The sequence below is a fragment of the Perna viridis genome, chromosome 4, assembly GCF_037379345.1.
Source record: "Perna viridis isolate PV_CMFRI_1.1 ecotype Kerala chromosome 4, ASM3737934v1, whole genome shotgun sequence".
NCBI lineage: Eukaryota > Metazoa > Mollusca > Bivalvia > Mytilida > Mytilidae > Perna > Perna viridis.
The window spans coordinates 51711845-51733722 of NC_142448.1; the positions used below are offsets into that span (position 1 = coordinate 51711845).

Sequence of the window (21878 nt, forward strand, 5' to 3'; positions counted from 1 at the left end):
TTGAGAACGTGTCACAGCACTCAACAAACAAATCATTACCGTTAATTAATTTGTTTGTTGGGATAATTAGCCTCAACCAGGTGATCAAGCAAAGTGTTATTAAAGGTGATGCAATCAAAACATTGGTCATGATTGTTTATTGTTTATTGGCTTGGGAAAGGTAATAAAGTTGTCAATTATGGGGTCATGGGAACATCAGAGGCTTTTTTACCGATATTTTGTTTGGGGGGAGCGAAATATCAAGTGACGAATCCTGCTCGAGAAAAATTTGCCACTTTCGAAAATCATTCATCAATGGCGAAGATGGCGAGTGCTAGCTAAATCACTGATTATAGCTTGAGACAAATATGTGGCTACAAAAGAATATAGTTTCAAATTAATGTGACATCAGATGAATATGGTTTTCATTGAATGTGGCTTCAGATGAATATGGTTCTAGATGTGCTTTCAGTTAATGGGGCTTCAGATGAATATGGTTCTAGATGTGCTTTCAGATGAATGGGGCTTCAGATGAATATGGTTCAAGATGTGCTTTCAGATGAATATGGCTTCAGATTTTACATGGTTTCAGAATAATGTGGTTTCATATAAAAATTTAGCTGATCAACAGATTGATTACATGCATGTGATTGAAATGCTTTAAAATGTCTTTACCAAAAATTTTTATTGCACAGTTTCTCAAAAATTGTCTCCGCAGACTAGTAACATTACCTCATTAAACTGGTGAACTTTGACCAAAGAGTATTTAATTCACCTGATTATACCTTCACAGACCAGTTTTGGAGCCTCACAGAAAGATTGACAGTATTTTTATTTTACTCCCATTACAAACACTGTTGTGTGCCGCAAAGTACTGCACACCTGATAGGAGGTTTGAGAGCAAGCTCCCCACCTCCACCCAAGAAAAATGTCATTTCTGCAATCCGAGAAGGCTTCAGTACACATCACATACCTTTGGATCAGCATCAGTTGCAAACACTCTAGTGACTGGTTCCCCAAGACCCAGTTTCTCTGAAATGGCCACAGGCGTAGTATAAATTGTGGCATTGAACTGTGGTCGGTTGACATTCCTAGTGATAGTAACAACCAGGACATGTTTTATAGACTGCTTCCCTGTTGGGAAGTCCTTCTCTGCTGTTATTTCAATCTGAAATGAAAAATGATTTACTTTAAGTTTTCAACTGGGAAGTTCAGATTACAAGAAGCAGTTACAAACAGTCCCCGAAATAATATGCAACTTATCAATGACCTTTTATTGACAGATCACTGACAGATTGATAACTAATGACCAGTGACTGATCTGTTTGTGCTTTTGTAAAGTAATATGCCAGATGCTCAATTAACTATATATTGATTTCATTCATAGGAAGGAATTAAATATTTATAGGATAAATAATTAGAAAGAGTCAATAATCAAAATATGATCACAAGTACCACAGAATACCAAGATTTAACAAGTGTGTGGAAATTGTTCCAGGCACGAGTTAAAATCTTAATGAATTCTTGGCACAAGTGATCATATTTTGATTATTGACTCTTTCTAATTATTTATCCTATAAAATATTCACAATAACTAATTAATCAACCTATTTATTATATAGATTTTCTGCATTATTTGTTGCTAGTTTCAACATTAATTTTAAATTTTGTAAATGGAGAATTGATATTGTTGTTGTGATGTTTTGTAACGTTTATGCGAGAGAAAGTGAAATTACTGAATTTATTTCACAGTGTGAATTATCGAAAACTATTACACAGGGACACCAGTTGGGCGGAGTTGTAATTGATCAATGACTGAATGAAGCTTATATTGGTAGGATTGATTCATATATTGTATTTGTATCTATGAAAGTGAATATGGCCTCAGAAGATTTAAAAATCCTATATAACATTGTGTTAACTTAAACCATTCTGTTACATGTAACAGTCACAATAATATTATCTAAGCTCAAAGAAATTCTCATTATAAAATGTAACACAGCTGATATAACAATAAACAACAGAAAATCAATATCAAATATATGAATAAGACAGAAACTCAATCATTAACAGGTACATATTCTTTACCATCAGAGGACTTAACTTACTATATTACCTCAAAAGTAGGCCTCTTTGACAAATCCTCAGTCAGAGCTTTTTTGAGTGAGATAGCACCAGTACTTTCAACAATCTCAAAATATTCTGCTGCATTAGATAATCCTGTGATTGAGTACTTTATATCTGGCTGCAATGTGAATGTAGAAAATTTTTTTAAAATATTGTACATTCCGATTAAAAAATGAATTTCAAATCTTTGAAATTTAATACCTTTGTTCCTTTCTGTTGCATGTTGGTTCCATTATAAAATTATGAAATACTTATTATTTATAACATATTATGAAGTTCTCGGACTTTTACTTTCACTAAGTTCAATACAAAGCACACTATAAGTGATATGCTCATATGTTATACACAAATGTAGTATGACTAGAAACCAATCAGAAGGCTAAAAAGACAATGTCAACAATAAAAGTGGGAGTGAATGTTGGGTTTATACTTACCATGGGTGTCGCTTGTACAGTCCTGCATACAGTTGTTGTTGATGTGTTTAGACTTACCGCAGGTGTTGCTTGTACAGTCCTGAGTACAGTTGTTGTTGATGTGTTTAGACTTACCTCAGGTGTCCCTTGTACAGTCCTGAGTAAAGTTGTTGTTGATGTGATTAGACTTACCATTGGTGTCCCTTGTACAGTCCTGAGTAAAGTTGTTGTTGATATGTTTAGACTAACCGTGAGTGTCGCTTGTACAGTCATGAGTAAAGTTGTTGTTGATGTGTTTAGACTTACCGCGGGTTTCGCTTGTACAGTCATGAGTACATTTGTTGTTTAAGTGATTTACTTACCACAGTGTCACTTGTACAGTCCTGAGTACAGTTGTTGTTGAAGTGTTTAGATTTACCGTGGGTGTCATTTGTACAGTCATGAGTACAGTTGCTGATGATGTAATTTCAACTTATTGCAGGTGTCGCTCATACAGTCCTTAGCAAAGTTGTTGTTGATGTGTTTAGACTTACCGCAGGTGTCGCTTGTACAGTCCTGAGTACAGTTGTTGTTGATGTGGTTTCAGGAATGGTCTCTGTCCAATCATTAGTTAACCATTGGAGCTTAGCATCAATAGTTACAAAGACAGTCAGAGTACCAGTAGCTGACAGTGAAGGAGTACCTCCATCCTTTGCCTCAATCAATACCTAAAGATTGATAAGAGCATTGATAGAGATGCAATCATTTTTTTTTTAATTTTCTTCAACTAAGTAAAAAGTGTGAAATTATGAAACTTTCATCTTTAAAAATAGTAAATTTCAAGCAATATTTTGCCATGAATCTATCTATTTAAGAATTAAACAGGGTACAAAACATCTTATTATTTAACAATCCATCTAAACTTTATGCAAAAAAAAAACTAGAAAAAAAACTTGTGCATTGGTAAAATCTGCCAGGTTTTTCCTCTGTGATGGTCTCCTTCTTTTGTGATTAATGGTTTATTCCTTTTAAGACTTCTTTATACAGCTGATCAGCTCTTACTTTAAGTGAGAATCATACTATATATCCTAAGCTTAACAGAATCATCATAATGTTTTACATACATGATATATAAATATTAGTGTTGGGAATTGATCAAAATTTCCATATCTATAATCGTTCATATATCAATGTTTTATTTTATATTTAATATCATGGTTTCCTTATCTTCAGTTTTTATACCCCGCCACATGTAGTGGTGAGGTATTATGTGATACCCTCAGAAAAAAATTTTGCTGATAATTGCATGTCCCTCTGTCCACCAACTAGTGTTTGGGAGTTTTATTACGATGACCCTTCAATACTGTATTGCTAGAATGTCTCCATTACCTTGTTTGGATATTATTATATCTTATGTGTATATAAATGTGTGAAATCATCATCTATAAAGCCACATGTTGATGCATGTCTACCCCTGGCCAAGGGACAAAAAATAGAATCGTCCAATGTTAGAAATAGAACAAATTTGTCTGTCAACAAAATAATAAATAGTCCCATCACACAAGGGAAAAATAGGATTAAGACAAAATCTTCATATTTTAATACATGAACAAATCGATCATGATATCTTGAAATCCACTATCGAATTGAAGCTCTCCAAACAACTGATGACGTGATGTTCCTGATGATCAGTGCACTACTAATAAATATGATTGCTTGAGTTGTGGTCTCATTGGTCCTCATACCTTTACTTCCATATTTATAACCAAGTTTAAGAATGAAAGTTCTGTTTTGTCCATAAACACTGTATAACTTGTCTAAACCAAAAAGACTGAACAAACCAGACACCGGTCTGAACCAGAAAGTTTTCAAAGTCTCTTCTTATTTTGAACCTTGGTAGACCATAAACATAGGCCAAAATGGGTTTGTTTGAGACAGGTTACAGTGTACTTTCACAAAAACATCATAGCAAAGACAAAACATTTAACTTGCAGACAAAAATAGTTATTGTAAACAAAACATGTGGAACCTATTTGACTTGCAGATAAACAAAAAAAGTTATAGCACAAACAAAACAAGTGGGACCCATTTGACTTGCAGATGAAATTAGTTATTGCACAAACAAAACAAGTGGAACCCATTTGACTTGCAGATGAAATTAGTTATTGCACAATTTGGTATCCATTTGACTTGCAGATGAAAATAGTTATTGCACAAACAAAACAAGTGTAACCCATTTGACTTGCAGATGAAAATAGTAATTGCACAAACAAAACAAGTGGAACCCATTTGACTTGCAGATAAAAATAGTTATTGCACAAACAAAACAAGTGGAACCCATTTGACTTGCAGATAAAAATAGTTATAGTACAAACAGAACAAGTGAAGCCTAACAGGTAGTTGGACTTACAGATTACAAAAATTATAGCAATACAAAACATATGGCACCAATCACATAGTCAGACTTAGAGATGACAAAATCATAGTAAAGACAAAACATGCAGAACCCAACAGGAAGTCAGATTTCAATGACAAAATTATTCCAAAAACATGTAGAACCCAACAGGTAGTCAGATTTCAATGACAATTTTATAGTAAAAACATGTAGAACCCAACAGGTATACAGACTTACAGTGTAAGGATTGATGTTCCTATCTTGTATAGTTGACCTGAGGGAGACTTCTCCAGTATCAGGCTGGACGTAGAAAAATGGCTGAGCAGTAGAATCTCCGATGACTGTATAAGTCAACTTATTGTATGGAGCCTGTAAAAAGTATAAAAAGTACATGGCTTAAATGTTCTGTCAGAAACATTTTGACCTCTGACAACCATGTAGGTCAACTCAGTGTATAGAACCTATGTAAGATGTACAATAAAGTTAATGCTCAAAATGCCAAACAAAGCTTAAAGGATTGAAGAATCAACATTGTGCTGCATTAACAGCAGTCAATCTCACATAAATCATAAGTGTAAAATTTGTTTGAAGTAATGAAATCATGACAGAAAATAAAAGTGTGACATCATTACTGACAACAAATTTTCCCCATATGACCTTTTTGTGAAGATGATTACCCCAAATAAAAGTACCAATATATATGAAGTAACTATATCTCCCATCACAAATTAAAGAAATGTTCTATATTGTTACACATATTTATTGGGAGGGAGATCCACATGCATTACTCTTTTTATTTGGCAGATTAACATAAGTTACCTGTGGGTCCTGATCTTCAGCTTTAACACTTGTAATAACCACACCCACAGGAGAATTTTCCAATATGGAGACATTAAAGTTCCTTAAGAAAGATGGTGGCAGCATATTTCTATTAACAAAGATCTGAAGTGTAGAGACAGAGCTCCTGGGAGGACTCCCTCCATCCTTGATCTGCAATCTAACCTACAAAAGGAAATAAGACATTAATGGAATATTAAGTGATAACCCACCATGTGATGTTGAAAAAAGGGGGATGGCGAAATGCTAAAAACAGCCAAACTCAAAAACTATACATTTGAGATTTTGCTGAAAATTGAACTTAACCTATATTTCATGGTACTAAACAACTGTGCAGAGTTTCAAAAACTTGCACTAATCGATTCTTAAGTTATCATCTGGAAACTATGAGGGAACAGACCGACAGACAGATGGTTGGACGGACATGCAACTTTTCAGATAGTATCACATTTCTCCGTGCATTTTGTAGGGTATAAAAACAATTACAGTGAAACCTGTTAAAAATGAACCCTGTAGAAACTGAAAACCCTTCTACATCAGAAATCTGCAGTGAGCATATTAAAAGCAAAATTTTACCATAGGGAGTTGAGAAATATTTTCAATCATGAATATGCTGCAAGAGAAACAGTTTTTCCCAGAAAACTTTTAGAAAAAATTTAAACACTGCCAGGTGATAAAAAAGTCATGTGTATTTTTAATTTCTAGCTTAGAATGTCAGAAATTAAGGCTAAAATGATGCAACTCCAATACATAAGAAGTATTTATGACAACAAATTAACATGGTGAGCTCCTGTCCAAAAATGAAACTTTTTAAGTTCTTATCATCATTTTTAAGAATTGTATTGCCAAAACACTGTGGTTAAATCTGATCCTTTATGATTTTAATTTTCTGTGAGTAATTTCTTAGCTGCTGTATAATATCATTGTTTTTTCAGTCCCTGTTTTCCGTATTTTTCCATCTGTTTTTTGTACAGTCCATCTTTAAAAACTTACTGCATACACTGTAGCTTTATCTCCCCTTAGGAGAGCTGCATTAGCCACACGTATGGTATTCCCTTCCAATTTAAATATGCTTGCTATGGCAGCACCATCTCCTACAATCTGGGTATTGAAGGTATTAAAGGGTGCCTGAAAAGAAATAAGTTAAATTTATCAACCCTGATGTCTTTAGGGCTAAGGCCATATAAATTAATTTTTTGGTTCTAAGGACCTCTGTCACACCCCTTGAGGGGGCAATGTGTCCTCTTTTGAAGGTGCCTTGTATCCTCTTTTGAGGCAGCTTTGTGTCCTCTTTTGAATACACTTCATGTCCTCTTTTGAAGGTGCCTTGTGTCCTCTTTTGAAGGTGCTTTGTGTCCTCTTTTGAGGTCACTTCATGTCCTCTTTTTAAGGTGCCTTAAGTTCTCTTTTGAGGGTGCTTTGTGTCCTTTAAAAATAAAAACACTCTCATCACTCCTTGTACAATGTAAAAAGTAACTCCGTCACTTTTTGGGGCAAAACAAGAGTTCAAGAAAAATGCCTCCTTCATCATTTTGAAAGTCATTAATAGGTATAAATCAATTTACTTACCTTGGTATCTACATCTGAAGGATTAAAGGTCGTCACAAGGTCATTGTCCTGAACCTGTCTGGTAATATTAGCTGTTGCAGGAAGGTTCAGTTGGGGGTCATTCAAATTACGATGAACTGTGACAGAAACTGTTGCTGTATTAGTACCATCTCTCTGGGGAGTGCCTTTATCATTCACAGATATTTGGAACTACAAAAACACTATCACTGGTAAATAAACTGATCACTTGATAGTAAATTGAACATAGTAAGAAGTTTATATCATGATAAAAAGGAAAACAAATTGGCTCAACAGAGTAGGTCTCTAAATGGCAAGCCTTTATCATTCACTAATATTTGGAAATTACCTAATTAATTGACTAAGCATTGTAAGAAGTCTCAGTGATGGTATAAAGGAAAACAATATTGCCTCATTATAATGTTAATCTTTTTAGCATTAGAAGTACATGGACACATTATTTTGACTCTCAGCCAACAAGGTGTTACTCCATCCCTTATATGACTTGGCTCGGGCTGGTGATCTAACACACATCCTCCCACATGACTACCAAAATGGTACTTGCTTCTTAGAGAGGCAGTGACTATAAATTTAATAGCCTTTTATGAGGTATGATTGCAATGTTTTATGTCCCAGGCCTAGCACTTACAGTGTATAATTGGGTATCATCTTGATCTCCGGTGAGGGCTTCTTTGACAGAAACTTTCCCAGTTGCAGGATCCACTTGGAAATATTGGGTCACTTTGGCATCGCCAACCAAGGTAAATTCTAACTGGTTGTGTGGGGCCTAGATCAGGAAAAAAACATTTTAAGAAAAAATAAAATTTTCATAAAACTATTATGTATGATAAACACAGCATGAATAACACTGAAAAACATTGAAAAACCTAACAATATATCAATAAGTAAAACCATCTAAGAACCAGGCAAGGGGTGAATTACAAGTAAAAAATACATTTTATTTTAAATGTAGTACTACTAATGCTTGAGAGTGTAGAAATTCAACAAAGTTTACATATACTGTGTCTTCTCAAGGCTGGAAAGAAACAAACAAAATACTTTTCTTATGAAGGGAGATAACTGACTGCAAGACCATATTCTTTACAAAAAACTTACACCTTAAATATCTGCTTCTGGAATTAGAGAAAAAATGTTCAAGTCTCAAACCTTAAAGTTTGCAGCACTAAGAACATATGGATTTCACATCAACCTTGGATTTTTCAACTAAAATTGTACTTTTTATGAGGAACTTGAATAAGTGGTCCAACAAAACCACAAAAAAAAACTTTAGAAAAATAGTTTTTCTACAATAACAGGTCTCACTTATTTGCCCAGCCTCCATACCACTTCCAGGTAAATTAACTTAGTGACATTTAACGTAAATCATGTGAATCAACACTACAAACAGAGTATTCAATGAGATGGTCAAGATAGCAAAGTTTTGGGCACTCTAGTTGATATGTTGCATATTTGAGATTTGTTGTTTGTTTTTTTTTTTTGGGGGGGGGGGTTCATTTTTTACAAATAATATTCTTATATTTACAGAACATTCACCTACCACAATATCAACATCAGTAGCCGCCACATCTCTAAAGCTAACACCTGGGATCTGTGTTTCCAGAATCTCAGCTGTATATGTGGTCTGTGTGAAAAACGGAGCATTCAAGTTACGAGTGACATTAACAAGGAGAATCCCTGTGGCAGACTTTGGTGGAGATCCTTTATCCTGAGCTCGAACTCTGACCTTAAAAAAGAAACAAATAAAATTTGGATATTAGTAATTTCACTGTTCTTACTTCTAAATTATCTACTATGCTTTTAGCTGATATTTTTCATCCAATGGAGATTTGTCTCTTTATCAAATTCACCACATCTCTTCTAATTATATCTTAAATGTATAACTTTCCAGCTTTAAGAAGTCTAACTCCTTTTATTTTTCTGCAGACTTAAACTAGACAAACTATTTCAAAACCATATTTCCTCTTGCATTCATCCAACAAGGACACTTCTTTCATGAGCTTTTAGATAAATTATAACATATACAAACTTAACCCATTTTAGGACTTGTACCCATTTAAGATAAGGTCTGATTAACACACTGTGAAACAAGTAAATAGAAAATTACAAGCTACGGAATTGCTTCAGGAAGAAAGATGATATATATATATATATATAGCTCTCTACATTTGTAACAGACAGACAGGGAATAACTAATAGTTTGGGGTGCTATCTGAGCAAGCTTTCTGTAAGTGGGAGCATTTTTAAAGTGAACATTTCATTTTGTCTACTGTGAAAGTATTTTCATTCATGATACTTATATTCATGGATAAGGAAAGAAACACAAGTTTGTGGATTCTTGAATTTTTTAGGCTTTCTGTATTAACATCTTCCAGAGCTTACTTAGAGGTGTGTTTACACTTGAATAAGAACTTTTGTTGATCTCTGAAAGTATTTACTATATTCTATTTAGGTCATATGCTGGTCCATTTGTTGGGTTTCACAATATTCATTTGTTTTCCATTATGGGAAGAATCTGGACATATATACCATGCTGTAGTTGTAAAACAAAGGAAAATAACTCATACACAATACCTGATAATATTCTCCTGGATCGTTTGCTAGGTTGCCGATTACTGAAATTCCTCCACCATTACGATTTATATTGAACAGAGTTGAGGCTCGATCATCACCAATAATGTAGTATTCCACCGTACCGAAGTCTGACACCTGTGAAACAACAATTTAACCTAGTAATCTTTTAATGAGATTAATAACATATGTAATATAACAAATGCATGAGGCATTAACAAGGATAGCTTTCTGAAACTGAAAATAGATGGAATTAATTTTAATGTACAATTTCCTCCAATTTTAACTTTTTAGGGGGGGTTTACATTGAACTTTTTACAAAAACATTACATCTATTCTTGGTAAAATTCTTATCTGAAAATCTACATTTCATGTGGTTTTTTTTTAAATCATTAATACAACATTTACTGTAGATCAACAATAACAAAAATGTTTCCAGAACAACAGTTAGGAAGCATTGAATTCAATACAAATTGAAACATTTCATTATTACAGACATTATTGATAGTTTATCGTTTGTAAATAAAGCAATTTCAAAATGGCTGCCTCCTGATCAAACATATTTTAATTATTCACTTCTCATACAAGGGGAAATCTTGTATGTTTTTCTCATGTTTAAGACCACAATATGAAACATATAAAAATGATTAGAATTGAAGAAGAATGTGTTTAAAAAAAAAACACATGGTAAACATATGCTATACATATTACTTTGAAAACATGTGCATTTCTACATTCCTAAACAAATGTTCCCATTTAAAGACAAGCCTTCCATATGATTCTGAAAATTTGTGTTGACATATTTTTCAATTACAATCCTAAACGTATATTTCCATGAAAGGCATATCCTTTCCATGTGATTTGGAAAACCTATGTGCTTTTATGTACACAAACATCATTTTGTTCCATTATGCTATAAAATAAACCAATACATTTTTTCTATGAGGGTCCTAAACATATGTTTCCATAGGCTTTCTTGCATGAAAGGATGCTTTAGATATGATTTTAAAAACATATGTGCTTTTACATGCACAAAAACAAATTGTTGCATTAAGACATTAATCATATTTTTATTTTATAACATATATTGGAGTTGTGTATTTATGCAAACCTATCCTTTTGACATTCTATCAATAACAACTACTCTGTTAAGTTACATACCACAGTATCGCCATCTGTTGCCAGAGCAGTGAAGAAAGTTCCGCTCTGTGATGGTAGTATTCTGGTACTGTTGGGCATGTTAGCAAAAACAGGAGTGAAATCATTGCGGTTGATGTTGATGGTGACAGGAATATTGGGACTTCTCCCTGGTGGCGTGGCTCCATCTTGAGCATACACATTGAACTACAAGATTTGACATTCTATTAACACTGAAGAAATGTGCAGGATGATTTTTTTTCCTTATCATTCAGTAACAGATGCATCGATATTGAGAACACTATTTGGGAGAATTACCTGACAGGTATAACTTTTGTTAATTAGAAGTAAAAAAAATAAACTGAAAAAAGAAAAAAAAACTTTGTGTAAAGTTGAACCTAATGATCTTAAAAGATTAATCGAGGGAACCAAGATTCTAGTGGAAATTAAAAAGAATGTACTCCAAAGACAAAGACAAGACATGGAAAACAGAAAAACACAACAAAGAACACTAAATAACCAAAACAATACATACAAAGTAACAAAAGTAAATGAGCAACTCAGACTCCACTTAACACTGGGAGCATGGACCCGGTGAACCGGTAGGGTATTCTGCTCTACTAGAAACACCTGCCGACTTGCTCATAAAAAGTCAAAAACTTTGTAGTTCTCTAGACTACACGTACTGAGAAATCTAAACTTTGAAACTTTATTACTTGATTAAACGCCTATTTCTACATATAAAATATATACAATGGCGTTTTCCAATTTATAAAATATATATAGTATAAATATGATACAATACAATATGTAAGCGATATAATCATACAAAATTCAAAATAGTGAAAAATAGTCTGCAAAATACAATGATTTAAGTAGACTTTTGAAAATATCCAAAGATTCACCATTTCTTAACTTTAAAGGTAACTCATTCCATAGTAAGTTTCACTGGAAATAGATGATCTCAAAATTTGTTTTGACTCTTTACATGACAAAAGATCAGTCAAATATTGTGGTGCCTTACCCACTGAACAGTCGTACATGTTAATATTGTGGTGCCTTACCCACTGAACAGTCGTACATGTTAATATTGTGGTGCCTTACCCACTGAACAGTCATACATGTTAATATTTTAAAGCTTATTCTTGCTTTAATTGGATGTTGTTGCTCATCAAAATCAAGTTTTTCAATCTTGAAATATCTACAGTACCTCGTACCAAATACAATTATTCATTTTGTTAGAAGTAAAAAGGAAATTAAAGGGAACAAGGATTAGAAGAAATAGGTACCTTAAGCAGACACCAAAGGTAGATCTCACCATGAATTTGTAAGTGAAAAATTGATCATCGGTAAATTGCATCACAACACCATCCGTATTACATGTATGACATAAAAACATACCACCATTTTTATACTCACAAGTTTTTGCGAAATTGGCACCAGTTCTTTCCCCTACCACTACTTACAATGAATTGTTGCTGTGCTTCTCCTGTTAATGTTGTCCTGACTGTGATCCATCCAGTCAATGGGTCAATCAAAAATCGACTGTCTGTTCCGTCAATGTAGTACCTCACAAAATTGAATGGTGACTGAAAAAGGAAATTATATTGATAACTCCATTTTTTTTTAATGGTCTGCAGTCTAAAACACTTCAGAATATCTCATGTTTAAGAAATGAATGCAATTCAAGTTTGACAAGGATGTGAGTCCATTATTCATTTCTGAGTTGTTTTCTGTATGTAATACTGATTAACTCTTGTAACACAATTGAATATGTGTCTGAAATAAATAAAATCTGAAATCTGAACAGAAAAAGACATTAATGTAAACCTAGACCTGGTGACAGAAAGACAGATAAAGCCCCATATGATTTGTCAGCCAGGCAAAAAACAGAATACTTACTGCAGAATCATCATCTTGAGCGTTGACTTGGAGAATGGAGTCTCCAACAGGAGCATCCTCTCGTACAGCTTCTGTATAAGATGATTGGGAGAATCTAGGAACTAGAAAATTCCTGGTCACATTAACTGTCAAAATCCTAACATCCTCCAACCTAGGAACACCACCATCTCTGACTCTCACTCTCACCTGTAAAAGAATGTAGCAAAATAACCCTTACTTTAATGATAACTCTATTACTTGCTACAAACTCGTATACTGAATGTGGCAAGATTTGCACCATCACAGATCACCTTCAAGATGAAGTAAACTATGTATTTTTTCATCCTTATGTCTCCCATGTTGAAAATCACATGGTACATTTTTTAAATAGATTAAAATAAGTCTTGTATATCATTTTAATTGATACTGATAAAAAAATATTTTGGAATAATATAATGTAAAAGTGGGTATACAGGAATCCTTTTTGCAAGCAGTTATAATCATGATATTCATACAGTCAACACAGTTAAACCATAAAAAAAACTTGAGCATTAAATATCTCAAAATTTTTATACAAGACAGAGAGTGTTCAATATCTCAATATTTTTTAACAAGACATGGGTTGTTCCAGAATTGCTATTATTATGACATGAAATCTTAACCATTCATTTTACATGTTACCTATAACAACATCATTTGATATCATTCATACCTTGTATTCAGTGGTGGTCAATGTGAAAATGTTGGCAGTAAGAGAGATAACTCCTGATGATTTATTTATAGCAAATGTCAGTGCAGCTAAGTCATCACCAATGATGTCGTATTCTATGGTATTGAAAGGTTCCTACAATGTAAAAATAAAATTGGAACAAAGACAAAAATGGCAGAATTTTATTAAACAGGAAGTGGTTGTCCAACAGGCCTGAAATCGGATCCCACATTATGGGACCTGTACCTGATGCTGGATACCAAATACTAAGAGGCTGTCATTAGTAGTTCCTAGAAAAGTGTTACAAAAATAATTTCCTCCACAAGCCTGATTTACTACCAATTTTCAAGTTGAAAACATAACTTTCAATGGGAAAAAGTTCAGTTGGAGAATAATAATAGTAACAGTGAACTTGCATGACAAAACTTTGATGTACAAATTGCTTGGTGTAGCCTTTTAATCTATCATGGTTTGTAGTATCATCCAAATATAAGTTTTAGGTCAAGTAAGTGCACTACTGCTGACTATGTAACCAATTTTCGGTCTATGAAATAATTTTTTGAAAGTTGTAGAATAAATTAACAATAATCTCTCGTTTTGATATATAAATTCACTTATTTTCAGCAAATCAGCTATTTCTACAAGTTGTGAACTAAAACAAGATTATTATGTCTAATTTTGACAATTAAATTCACTTACAACTCTATCAGCATCAGCAGCAAGCACGTCATAGACAAACCCAGTATGGTTGTGATTGATGTTGATTCGGTTGTCCAGGTTTGAGATTCTTGGAGCGTTCAGATTTCTGTCAACTGCAATGGTTACAGCTGCTACATTACTTCCAGTCTTAGGATCTACAGCTAAATCTACTGCTTCTACATCAAACTAAAAGGAGATTGATTGATTGCAGTTAAATATCAATTTGCAGATGCTTCATGTATTCTGGAGGATACATCTGATAAAAACAGTGCATGCTTTGTAATATGCTGACATGAATGAGCCAGATTATCTAATGTGCTTGCTCATTTCAACATGAATACATTGTAACATCCTACAGGAAGTAAGTAACCTAATTACAACCACCTACTCAACCAATTAGCCAGAGCCCAAACCAGCTAGTTATGACTCTATATACATTTTATGTATGTGGATCTTCAAAGTGTTCAGTGTCAGTCTCTGTAAGAATCAGGCAGTGGGTAAAACATGGTATAAAAAACACAATTTTTAAACTTTAATTTTACTATTAACACCATCAAATGAAGGAAATAAGATTTTCCATATCATATCGCTTTTCAATGAAATGCACTGAAAATGAACATTTCAAGGGCAAATAACTCTGTCAAAAACCTTATTTTTCCACCATTCTATTGAAATATTTCTGAGCAAAGCCAGTGATGCAATGATCAAATAATGGTCTTTTCAAATACATATAGCATCCTTGAGTGGAATTATATTGTCAGATTGGTGGGGTTTTGACATGCATGTTTCTGATTTTTCCCCATTTTGCCTGATTCTCACAAAAACTTATATTTAACTACTTCTTATTGAAGATGCAGTCTTGGTCTACTGTCTAATATTTATTCTAAAATGAGTTTAAAAGGTCTTCATAGCACAACCATGGTATAACTTTGATAAACATATGACCAAAGTCATAGACTTAACACTCTTATTTCCTGCTTTAATTGATACACTTCTCAAAAATTGTACCGATGTCACAACAGAATTTTGTTCCTGATAGTGGTGGCCATTTTAGACACAAAGAATGCATCTTAAAAGGTATGAAGCAAGTAATCCTATTAGAATTGACTATGTCTCGAGGTAAAATAATGCAAAACTGGCCAGCCCATGGTAAACCAATAATAAATTGAGTTTCCATGACTCATTTCTTAATCAGTCATAACATAAAGTGTAAAACTTACATAGTAACTATCAGCCTTATTTAGGTCATTCATTAAAGACTGGCGTAGTTTGACCTGTCCTGTCACATAGTCTACCAGGAAGTAATTACTGGCTGCCTGACTGGCTGAATTAGTGCTCATCTGATACCGTACTTGATTGTTAGGGGCCTGAAAGTATAAAAAGGAAGTATATATTAGCCAACTGACTGGCTAAATTAGTCCTCATCTGATACCTTACTTGATGGTAAGGGGACTGAAGAAAGTAAATGAAAGTAGAAAATGAAAGTAAAGGGAGTACATGTATATATTAGCCTACTGACTGGACTGTAAAGGTAAAAGTGAAAGTAATGGGTGTAACAGAACATAAGCATAATAAACACACTAGTTATCAAGACTTTTTGGATCTTAAAGCATAGCCTTTGTAATCAACAATTACCAAATAGGCCACATTTGAAATATGTCAGATAATGTTTACATTAACAATGCCAAATAACTCAAATGTACCGTCAACAATGTTTAAGTCTGAAAAATATCTTTATACTCTACAAGCGATAAATCACTGACATTAACTCCACTCTCATTTCATGTATATAATTATTTTTAACCTATGACCTACATTTATATCACTGTCGTTGGCATAAACACTGGTGATGACCTGCCCAAGGTTAGTAAGTTCATTGATTGTTTCACTATAGGTCGTAGGGTAAAACCTAGGTCGCATCAAGTTTCTATCAATCACTATGGTAACCACAGCTGTCCCTGACCTTGGAGGTGACCCACCATCTTTGGCCTGGATTCTCATCTAAAATATTGATTTAAAATTATCACCATAAGTGTTCAACTCACAGGAGACATTTTTGTTCTCAGCAGAGGACTGTAACATTATCAAAACAAGTTGCTTTTTGTTGTGACATCCCACAAGATAAATAAAAACAAACAAAAATATGCCATAAATCTTAATATTTTGTTCTCAAATATCTATCTTATATGTGTGTTACAAAAACAAATCCCTTTATTTTTTTTTAAATCATTGTTCTTTTTAAAAATATCAAATTTAAAAATATAATTTTTCATAATTTTACTTATTTAGTAAATATTTGTGGTCAATTTTACCAAAAGTTTTATGTGTAAAATTAGTCATACGTTATGACGTCACAGCATAACATAACAAAATAACATTGTGACTTCAAATATTGACATATTTTACACTTAAGACTTTTTGTGAAATCAACAACAGGGCTCCTGGTTTCCTCTCTAAAAACTCCTGAACCCAATGAACTTACAGTGTATGAATTAGCAGGTGCTACAGTAAGGTCACTCTTTACACGGATGTGTGCAGCATCATTACCACTGGCATCAAGAATCTGAGCGAAACTAAAATACTGAAGGACATCCTCATCACCTATAGGTGACAATGTCAGGGTCTCGTATGGTTTCTGAAAAGAAATATAAAAAATATCAAAATTTTAGCAATCTATATTTACCTGTACTTATTACTGAAATTGAAATATACATTAATTTATATCAAAAGATCAACCATTAACTATATCATACCTGTCTACACTAAAAACCCCATTTAACAACAAGAATGTGTACAGTAAAATCTGTCTAATTGAACACTGAATAATCCCAAAACCTGTCTACACTAAACACTGAATAATCCCAAAACCTGTATAAACTAAACACTAAATAATCCAAAAATTTATCTACACTAAACACTGAATAATCCCAAAACCTGTATAAACTAAACACTAAATAATCCAAAAATTTATCTACACCAAACACTGAATAATCCCAAAACCTGTATAAACTAAACACTGAATAATCCAAAAACCTGTCTACACTAAACATTGAATAATCCAAAAACCTGTATAAACTAAACACTGAATAATCCAAAAATCTGTATGAACTAAACACTGAATAATCCAAAAACCTGACTACACTAAACAATGAATAATCCAAGCACCTGTATAAACTAAACACTGAATAATCCAAAAACCTGTCTACACTTAACACTGAATAATCCAAAATCCTGTCTATACTAAACACTGAATAATCCAAAAACCTGCATAAACTAAACACTGAATAATCCAAAAACCAGTCTACACTAAACACTGAATAATCCAAAAACCTGTATGAACTAAACACTGAATAATCCACTTTGAAAGTTCCTTCATATCAATTCAAATGTGTTTTGAACCTTAAATTGGTCACACTGTACTTAATTTACAAAGGAACACTACTAACATTACTGTAATTATTATCTATCTCTTACAGGTGTAGAATATTACCCCTTACTCCAAAAACAAATTATCCTCAAATCACATAACTAAACTTGAATCCCTCAAAGGAAAAAATCTGAACACTATTGGTTAGAAGGATGAATCTCAAAAATAATAGGGATCTAGACATATATCAAGCAAAAAATATGTAAAATATATATCTATGGTCAACATTACCCCATCCAAAATAAAACATTGTCCTCAAATAATGAATCACAACTTACATCTGTATCAGCATCAGTAAAAGAAACAATCTCTACACTTTGGTTAATAGCACGGATTTCTTCCACGGTTACTTCTAATGATGCTGATGAAGGAACTGGTCGGAACTCATTACGTAGAACAGTAATTGTGATGCTGGCAGTCTGGGATGAATTTCTACTGGGTGTTCCATCATCAAAGGCTTGTACACTCATCTATCATATTGAAAAAATATTCAAATACATGTACCTAAGAGGCTATGTATGATGCCATTCAAAAGGTTATCTTCCATCTTCTTTTTTAGCTAACTATCACCATGTTAAAAATTCAATTATTTTTGGCTTGTGTCATCTTTGAATTGTTAAAAATAATTCAGAATCATTATAAAAAGTTCTGTTGATTCAAAATGGTATACAATTTCATATTGGAAATATTACAATGAACAGATACTTTCTACTTAAAAAATTTCTACTTTAAAGTCTGATAATTAAAAACTTATCAAAACTGGGTCAGTTAGAAAGCTGATGCTATACAACTGAAAAGGCTTCAGTTAGATTGTTTGAATGATTGATTATGGTTTTACATCCTATGGCAGATTTTTCATGCATTTCCGTATGAAAAATTTTCAAACAAACCATGCTTTGTAATAGTCTAATATACTGAACTGAATTTTTATCCTGCTAGCTCAGAGACAACAGTCTGCATGTAGGCATGTCATCCCACTAGGCAACATTATTTATTAGACTCCAAGCCAACCAGTAGAGTTATCAAAGCAGACCACCATGGTGTTTCCAATGGAAACCAATGGAAAAATGCTAAACTTCATAATGGATTAGGTTGTCTTTATTAATGGAACAACCAACTGCCTCAGTTATCTTGAGATAGCATGCTCCTCAAATGTTCAATCCCTGGCCAAGTCACAACAAAGCCTTCATATCTGTAGTTACTGCTTCTCAGCCAAGCACATAGTGTTAAAGGCGATAAAGTGGTGAATGGCAGACTCGGAGCCAGAATAATGTGTCCGAGTGGTTTGCCCTGCCAACTTGTGGGCTGATGCTTCTGTGAGCAAGCACAATAAAGATCTGGCTTAGCATGTTGGACAGGTACAAAGCAGAGTCTGTTTGATTGGTCAATTGTTCTAATCTTAAAATGAATATAATATCTGCCATAGGACATTAAACCCCAATCAATCAATGAGACAACCATATAATAATGAGTGACATAAAATACCTGAAATGTTTTCTGTGTATCTAACTGTAGAGACTTTTTGACATAAATATCTCCAGTGTCGACATTCACACCGAAGTATTCCTTCATCTTGTCCGATCCAGAATATCGAAACTTTACTGTATTGTGAGGTGGCTGAAATAAGACATATACACAAACTTATATATTGACGTATACATGTATATACATATTCAAGTCAGAGTAATTAGAAATACAGTGAGCAAGCTCACAAAAATATCCCTGCTTCATACAGAGTTAAATATTAAATGTAAAACCTGACATTCATTAATCTCCCGTAGGAATGCTGTGAAAATAGCTATATTTCTTCATGTACATCTCAATATAATGTCTAATTTCTTTTAAAATCTCATCAAAATACCTTTTCCAGTTTAGGAAGATGTTAAACACTTAAGTTGAATAAACTCGTTTTGGAATGCTTACTAGAGCAGAACTATCATTTCTTCAGAAACATCTTTTCAAAAAAAATTCAAAGTCCACCACATATTAAATATATCCTGAAGTATCTGTGATGTAAATGTTTTTAGAAACACATATATAGGGAAAAGTGGAGGAAAATTTTCTCGCCATTTTCCATTGTGTGTTTCAACCAAATCTGACCTTCAATATCTTAAAAAGCAAACGTTACAAACACTTTGTTGAATATTTCAGGACGTAATGAGGTACAAATACTTAGATAATGCAATAAAATCTCCACCTATTTTTTCCTTCATGTGTCACACCTTATAAACATTTTACCTAATTCTAAAAGAGACGTACTGAAAGTTCTTCCACATATAGAATAAAATATTTTTGCGACTTTTCCTACCTGAGAATCACCATCAGAAGCATTAATCTTTGTTATTGGTACACCAAGCACTTGTGTTTCTGGTATCCTCAGGCTAATCACTGTCCGGTCACGAAGAACAGGATCTTGTAGATTTCTGTTGACTGTAATAGTGACAACTGTTGTGTTGCCCTTGGAGGGTGAACCATTATCATAAGCTCTTACCCGTAACTATAACAACAAGATATGGTAAAGGATAATAAGACAATTAACTGAGTGCATAGAATAATTCTGTTTCTCTAATGGTATAATTTAACAGTACTTTATGCCGTAAATCAACAATTCTGAATTAATTACTCCAATATTCTATCAACATATAATACGTTTCATGCAATATACAAGGAAGTTGACATGAGATCAAGGCAAATGTTTGCCCACATGATACAACCTGAGGGAACATTAGGTATTTGTAGAGACCAAGTGTATGTGATATCTTATATAAAACTATCGGATATGATGAATGGAATTCCAAAGTGACTGCTGAAACTGGAAGTGCAGGAGCAGAGTGTGTGTTTAAGGAAGTCATGAATGTCACGGTCAGTCAAGACACCATCCATAACATCATGGCAATGCATCATCTACAAGTTCATCTACAAATTGGTATTTTTTTTGTTTTGTATTTTTTTCAGTACAAGTAGCTTCATCCTTTACAGACAGAACCTTAAATAAAATTAAAAATAAATAAATACTCACGTAGAAAATCTTGTCATCAATCCCAGTCAAGGAAGCAGCCACCTGTACAAGTCCACTGGTTTCCCCAATCTTAAAATAAGCAGGTGCCTTATCATCACCAATGATTTCATACTTAACAACATTGAAAACTTTGTCACTATCTGTTGCTCTTACAGGGATGACATCAGTATTTATCCCAGAGGATTCTGGGATAGCTTGTACATAATTGTCACTTTCCCACTGGGGGGCATTATTGTTCCTGACAACATTGATAATGACAGTTCCGTTGTTAGGGTCACGTCGTGGTGGATCACCACCATCTTCTACAATTAATTTTGCCTAAAAAGAACCAAAGAATATAGCATATGTATTAAAACTCTTAGACTGAATATGATTTTATTATTTACTAATGTCAGGAATATGATTGAATTATTTACACAGAATGTCTTCAAAACTAATACCTTAAAAACATAAATTCATACCATCTTTCATTTTGTCAGCCCTTTTATATTATTCTAATTACCTTACAATATGGTTAAATTGCCCTGATATACACTTTGAACTGTGTTAATACATTCTACGTATCATCATGGTAAAAAATTATGAGTTAAACTGATAGTCATTTTCGTTAATATTTGAACAATATCATACTGTTGACTGTTTTAGACAGCCCTATCTTGGAAAAAACTATGATTCGATTTTGTATTTAAAATTTTTGTGAGACATGGTTCTCAAAGGCATTAAACAATAACAGAGTCACCATGATGATGTTTTAATCTACTGAATGAAGGTGCAAACCAGATATTAACACTTTTTCTGGACTTTAGTATAGTAGTCCCAGTTGATGATACAACCATTTATGTTCCTGAATTTATATAATCAGATTTCCCCATTCCATATTACTACAATGTACAAGGTAGTATTCTCATCATTCTTACTTACAATATATGTAGTTTGGGTATCTTGAAGAAGTGATTTCTTCAGCTGTATGATTCCAGTGTCAGAGTTGATGAAGAAGTAATCTGGTGTTGTTCCGTCTCCAATCAATCTAAATGATAACTTGTTGTAGGGGTCCTTTAAAAAAATCACAGCAATGAAGCACTGATGCTATTAAAACATCAGACAGAAATTTGTTCAGGGTC

The 21878-nt window shown here is 33.4% G+C and overlaps 1 protein-coding gene across 2 annotated transcripts in view; it reads right to left on the reverse strand.

Moving 5' to 3' along the window:
- LOC148620469 (uncharacterized) overlaps positions 1 to 21878 on the reverse strand; it is a 188168-nt gene that overhangs the window by 113386 nt on the left and 52904 nt on the right. For both annotated transcript variants that reach the window (XM_088581362.1, XM_088581361.1), the window contains exons 39-61: positions 21679 to 21810; positions 20758 to 21075; positions 20047 to 20235; positions 19224 to 19355; positions 18017 to 18208; positions 16794 to 16946; positions 16127 to 16312; positions 15532 to 15678; positions 14312 to 14497; positions 13616 to 13747; positions 12925 to 13110; positions 12489 to 12611; positions 11047 to 11229; positions 9889 to 10023; positions 8855 to 9040; positions 7946 to 8083; positions 7300 to 7488; positions 6724 to 6858; positions 5713 to 5895; positions 5131 to 5262; positions 3053 to 3226; positions 2096 to 2224; positions 953 to 1147 (exon numbers count right to left, since the gene is read on the reverse strand). In XM_088581362.1, the coding sequence (XP_088437488.1) occupies positions 953 to 1147; positions 2096 to 2224; positions 3053 to 3226; positions 5131 to 5262; positions 5713 to 5895; positions 6724 to 6858; positions 7300 to 7488; positions 7946 to 8083; positions 8855 to 9040; positions 9889 to 10023; positions 11047 to 11229; positions 12489 to 12611; positions 12925 to 13110; positions 13616 to 13747; positions 14312 to 14497; positions 15532 to 15678; positions 16127 to 16312; positions 16794 to 16946; positions 18017 to 18208; positions 19224 to 19355; positions 20047 to 20235; positions 20758 to 21075; positions 21679 to 21810 (3855 nt within the window). The remainder of the gene's footprint in view (positions 1 to 952; positions 1148 to 2095; positions 2225 to 3052; positions 3227 to 5130; positions 5263 to 5712; positions 5896 to 6723; positions 6859 to 7299; positions 7489 to 7945; positions 8084 to 8854; positions 9041 to 9888; positions 10024 to 11046; positions 11230 to 12488; positions 12612 to 12924; positions 13111 to 13615; positions 13748 to 14311; positions 14498 to 15531; positions 15679 to 16126; positions 16313 to 16793; positions 16947 to 18016; positions 18209 to 19223; positions 19356 to 20046; positions 20236 to 20757; positions 21076 to 21678; positions 21811 to 21878) is intronic.